The sequence below is a fragment of the Loa loa genome (assembly GCF_000183805.2).
Source record: "Loa loa unplaced genomic scaffold supercont3.535, whole genome shotgun sequence".
NCBI classification, from domain to species: Eukaryota; Metazoa; Nematoda; class Chromadorea; order Rhabditida; family Onchocercidae; genus Loa; species Loa loa.
In genome coordinates, this window is record NW_018108715.1 from 19,306 (window position 1) to 25,282 (window position 5,977).

A 5,977-nucleotide genomic window follows, 5' to 3' on the forward strand; every position below is an offset into this window, starting at 1 on the left:
ACGAGTCAACAAAACAATCAAGGATTTGTCTATTTATCCAAATATATTTATGGGACTGATCTGTTGTTGGCCTATTTTATTTTTGCCCAAGAAATATTTGAAATTTCTGGGTCAAGCTGCAGGTCAACTTTGAGCTAACTATAAGGTCAAGATTTATTGTATATCTGTGAAGAGGTGTGGAAAAAAAAGCATGCATTATTTATCAGGAAATGAAAGACTGGAAAATTTATTCAGATATCTTTAAGGCTGAAAATATTGAAATTAATCTGATAGCTTCCGGATGTTAAACGAATTTCTTTTATCAACTAACATTAAACTTGAACATAAATATTACAAATAAATTATATGGATTAGTTATATATATATGTTTAAAATGAGGATTAGAAAATTAGAATAAACATGATTCTTCCGGAAAACTAAAATTTCCTGACATTCCGGATTCTTCCAAAATTAGAAATTCTTATGTATGAAATTTCAAATTCATATTTCTTGCTTTTCCTTTTCTTTTTTTTTGTAAATAAATAGACTACGAATTATTTCCTCCCCAATGAATTAAATATTTTACCTATTAAAAGTATTCCTTTTCTTTCTTTTGCTAATGAATTGTTATTCCTGTATAAAGGTCATAATAAAGGTCACAGCCGTACAAAATCTTTTTTCTGTATGATTTAAAAGACATAAAACAACAGGTATGGTTAAGCTTATCCAAACTTCTTTCTTACTTTGAAATGATTCTTTGTGGATATTTATTCAACAGCAAATACAACTGAACAGATGTAGTTAGATAGGGTAATATATAATATCCAAGCAGGATAAGGGTCACAAATTGGATTTGTGTCATTTCAACGTTCTCGATAATTCGATAAGGGCTACTTTTGGATGTCATCATCAGGTGACTGCTTTGATCGAAATCGATAAAAACGAATCTTTATGAGTGTTCAAATTGTTTACTATTTAATGCGAGTTTCTACGTAAGGTTAAAACAATAAGTAATTAAATGTCAAATTCAAAAATAATATAAATTACTGAGAGGTAAAGGGTGGAAAAGCTTTATCTTCTCTCTGTTTGTGAAGTTAAAATGATTATACATAAACTAATTTAGTTTTAAAATACATTTGTTACATGAATTTGGTGGGTTGTAACAAACAGTAGTATCATTGCAACTACAGTAATCCTTTCCTATTTTTTGCTAACTAACTACAGTAGCCCCTCAATCTTTCACTAATTACATTATTTTGAAGTTCGAGTGATTATACATAGACTACTTCAGTTTAGAAGTACATTTACTATATGAATTTGATGAGTTGTAACAAACAGTAGTATCATTGCAACTACAGTAACCCTTCTCTATCTTGTTTACTAACAGCTAGAGTGTTCCATTTTGTGCAATTTGTTTTATTTTGAAATTTACAATTTAAATTTTGTGAAACAAATTTGCAACATTTTTTGGCGATTTAAAAGATTATGCGCAGATTTTATAGATTTAAGATCATAGATTTCAGATTAAGATCATTGACTTAAGATCATAGATCATAGATTTCAGATTAAGATCATTGACTTAAGATCATAGATCATAGATTATTGCAATTTTAGTCCATTTTGTGCAATTTGTTTTATTTTGAAATTTGCAATTTAAATTTCATGAAATAAATTTTGTACACATACACACAAATACACATAAACATATTTAAAGCAATGTAACGATACATAAATGCAATGAATGAAGCATATTTTTTTCAACTTCAAAATTTCATCAACTTTTTTTCTCATTAAAATTAAATTATCGCTACTAGGAAAGACTGACATATTCATCTAAAAGCATCGGAAGATTTATTTTAGTAATATTCAAAACCCGTTCTGTCTATTCCTATGTGACATTCCCAAATGACAAGTATGTTAACAGATGTATCGCTTAAAATTGTCGCATTGAAAAAAATAATTAATATATACAAGCATTTAAACGGGATACTCCTGGTATCTTTTCTTGCATACATACCCGCTTCATTGTTCTGGTAACATCTGCATCAATTTTCCATCCTACTTTATCCGCTCGATCCAGCAATAATCAATTTTATTATGTTTGAGCCCAGTCATAGTAAAAAGTATTTTTTGTCCGGGGAATCTCGAAATAATAGCTCAATCATCAAACAGTAAACTATAGTCATAATTCTGTAATTGGTACAGGATATTCGGAAATAATCCTAAAATTGTCATCCGCATAGCTTTTTGGCAGTGTTTGCGGAATTGTTGCCGCAGGTGGGGGTATCGGATAGACCGGACGTGCACGTTCGTAAGCGTTATATTCGGCAGGAAACATTACGCTGCTATAATAACCTTCATCATCATAGAGACCGCCGGAACGAGAGAAACCTAAAATTGTAGAAATATGTCGGAAATCGAAAAAAAGATGAAAATACCGGATAACTTGAAATATAAATTTTTTTTTTAATTCGTCAAAACGGTTGGTTAATCATAAGAAAGTCTTTTTATTGGTTTAAGTAAACGTTAAAGTATTCCGATATATTTGCCTGATTGAATTATAAATTTATTATATCCATTACCTTTTATTCGTGACATTGCATAAATCCACTAATTACTTTATACTCTTATCATCATCTAAATTAATTTAGTTTGTTTCCAGTTCCTCTTCCGGAATGTAATTAATTATGTAATATTTGATAACATACCATTTGAAGTACTACGATTTGTTGTCGTATAGCAAGTCTGCTCGGATAATAAGTCAGATTTATCATTGATTGATGAAGTGATAAGGAAAGGTTTACTGTATAGATGTGAGCGACATTTGTTTCGAGTACGATATTTGACGGATGAAAATTTGTTGCATAATGGAAAATGTCGACGGATACAGAAACCAAGAAGTAGTAAAATGGTAAGAGCTAATAATGAAGCACCAAGAATAGCAAAGTTTAGTTGTGATTTGCTTAATGTTGTGCAATTCTCAGACTGTAATCAAAAAAATAAAAATTAATTTCCAAAATTAAAATTCAATTAATGATTAGTAATTGTATTTTGGAAATGGAAAATAAAATTAAAAAGGAATTAAATTTAATGGTGGAAAAGATGTTTCCATCATTTGCGCATGTTCTCTTCTTTTTTTTTATCTTTGTGATTTATTCCCACTGTAGTAGCCAACGGCTGAACTTTGACCTTTGTGAGAAAAGAGGAGGATGAAATTTCGAAAATTTCTGATGTATTATTCTGCGATTAAATTTTATGTTATTACAAAGAAATAATTTTGTTCCCACAAGAAACTCTTTTTTTTTGTTGTTGTCATTCTCGGAAAAACCTATTTTATTTTTGTTGGATTAGTCTGATGGAAATTTTGTCTATTTAAAAATATTAGCCAACAGATGAGAAAATGGTCAAATAGTTCAAAGGTCAAAAAGCATAAGTCAGAAAATTAGCTTGAAATTGGACAAAAAGAAAAAAAATTACTGCAAATATTTCAAATATTTCAAGTGTAAATGTTAGTTAGCCTACCAGCTGCATGATATTTTTGTCGAATAGCCAAGGTGGTGTAAAACAGGTGATATTGATTGAGAATTTTCGAAGCACTTCCGGAAGGAACGATAACAGTTCACAATCACAATGAAACGGATTACCGGATATGTGTAATGATTTTAAACTAAAAATTGATATACATAATATTGCTGAATCCAAATGATGGTCAAGATAATTTAATGTTGAATGATAGAACATTTGCGGAATAAAATATGTTTTTTTTTTTTTTTCATATCTTATTCCACTTGCGGAATGAAATATGCAACATACTTTGTCCATTCCGCAAGTTTCTGCGGTAATCGTATCAGTCGACAATTGCTCAGATCAAGTATCTCCAATCGATCACCATATTCAAATGCATTTTCGTCAATTTTTTCCAAAATATGACATGAGGATAAATTAAGATTGCGTAAATTTATCAAACCAGAAAATGCATTCGGCTAAAAAGAAAAAAAGAAAGGAAAAAAGTGGTAAAATAATGTAATTTACTGATATTTGAAATATTAAATAATAAGATTTTCTATAAATCTATCAAAATTTTCATCTGAAATGGACAATGGTCAATAGTTTATCTGAAATGGACAATGGTCAATAGTGTGATGAAATAAATTTACTAAAAAGCATGTAAACATGTAGCATATTCCTTCAAACAACAAAATAATCGGAATTATTTGAAGATGCTTTTTACCTGAAGAATATTATGATTCAATTTATTTTAATCCATTCTTTCGGTTAAATAAGACTTTGATTAATATTGGAAATAAAATTTAAAAATTAAATTAATAAGTAATCATTTGAATTAAGTAAATAACATCAATAGATATGAATCATTTGAAGATAAAATTAGAATATGATGCTAACCTTTATGGAATGTAAGTATGGTTCATTGGTCATTCGAAGGATCTCAAGTGAATTTAGACCAATAAATGATGATGTCGCTAATTCCATCATTTGATTAGCTGATAAATCAAGCTCACGTAATTCACTTAATGGACGATAATTTGATGCTATGATTCGTTGTAACTAAAAATGAAATTTTAACAGACGAAAGAATAATAGATAAATTCCATTTATATATTAAGCCGTGTCAAATCAGATGTCACATTTGGGATGGTTCGAGAAAAAAAGTTACAGTGATTAGCATAACCTGGCTTTTATTAATGATTAATATGACTTGGCTTTTATTAGTAATTAGCATCACTTGGCTTTTATTAAATGATTAGTATCATTTGGCTTAGCCATATTTTGTATGTGCGTCAAAATCGCTAAAAGGTGAAAATCATAGAAAGGATGTAGACAAGAAGTTTTTTATCAAATAATTTGTTCAAACAAATAGATCTCACTGAAACTTATACCAAATTATAACTGATATTGAGATATTGCAAACTGTTGAGACCATTAAATGACAGGTCATCAGTAAGTGAATTTGAGCTAAGGTCAAGATGTTTTAAAGAGGTCAAGCTGGCGAATGTATCTGATCCAATCTGCAACAAGAATCTTTAATCCTTCTATTAACTAATTTTTTAAAACAATTAAATTTTCTTGTAAACTTTATATATTTTAAACAGAATAAAATTGTAATAAGTAATTGGAAAATTCTCGATGAAGATAAAAAGACAGAGAGAGAGAGAGAGAGAGGGAAAAAAAAGAAGAAATGTTCATAGTATTGAATAAAATATCAGACAAAAATTTTTTCCGGGAATTCCTGAAAAGCGGGATGAAAATGTAATGCAAATGAATTTATTTGGTAAATTTTCAAAATTAAAAATATACCTTTGAAAGATTATTTTTGCTAAGATTAAGTGATTGTAAAGTTGTTATATCATCGAATAAATGTTCACCAATTGTATGTAATCGATTATTGGATAAATCTAATTGTTGTAAATTTTTTAAACCAACAAAAGTTTCCGATTGTAATTTTGTGAGTAAATTATTTGATAGAATTAATTTTTGAAGATTATTAAGTATCGAAAATGTCGATGGTTCCAATTGAAGAAGTTGATTGGTGGAGAGATCAAGTATCTGTAATAATTATTTATTTTCATTTTTTTTTTTTTTTTGAAAAAAAAAATTTATTCTTCAATTTTTTACACAAAAAAAAAGCAAAAATAAAATTGAAGAAAAAGATTTTTTAATTTAAAAAATTGAATTCAAAATATTTTAGTTTAGAAATTTCAATTCTGATATATTTTATTATTTACATAGAATACTCAAAATGGTTTACATTTTTTTTTTTTGCAATATACAAAAAGATTTTAATTTTTTTTTGCTGTATAAAAAAATTTTAATTTAAAAATTTTAATTCAAAAATTTCATTAAAGGAATATATCGAAAGTACTTCAATTCTGATATACTTTATTAATTGCATAAAAATACTTAAAATGGTTTAAATAATAGTAAAAAAATTTAACCATAACATTTTTTTTGCAATATATAAGTAAATTTATTAAAATTT

General features: G+C 27.7%; 1 protein-coding gene across 1 annotated transcript in view; it reads right to left on the reverse strand.

Moving 5' to 3' along the window:
* Positions 1 to 2,161: 2,161 nt before the first annotated feature.
* LOAG_18794 (leucine-rich repeat-containing protein 4B) overlaps positions 2,162 to 5,977 on the reverse strand; it is a gene marked incomplete at both ends in the record, with an annotated part of 6,152 nt that continues 2,336 nt past the window's right edge. Inside the window, 7 exons of the mRNA XM_020451456.1 lie at positions 2,162 to 2,370; positions 2,688 to 2,964; positions 3,502 to 3,646; positions 3,793 to 3,962; positions 4,384 to 4,545; positions 4,878 to 5,006; positions 5,296 to 5,544. Of these exons, the coding sequence (XP_020304758.1) occupies positions 2,162 to 2,370; positions 2,688 to 2,964; positions 3,502 to 3,646; positions 3,793 to 3,962; positions 4,384 to 4,545; positions 4,878 to 5,006; positions 5,296 to 5,544 (1,341 nt within the window). The remainder of the gene's footprint in view (positions 2,371 to 2,687; positions 2,965 to 3,501; positions 3,647 to 3,792; positions 3,963 to 4,383; positions 4,546 to 4,877; positions 5,007 to 5,295; positions 5,545 to 5,977) is intronic.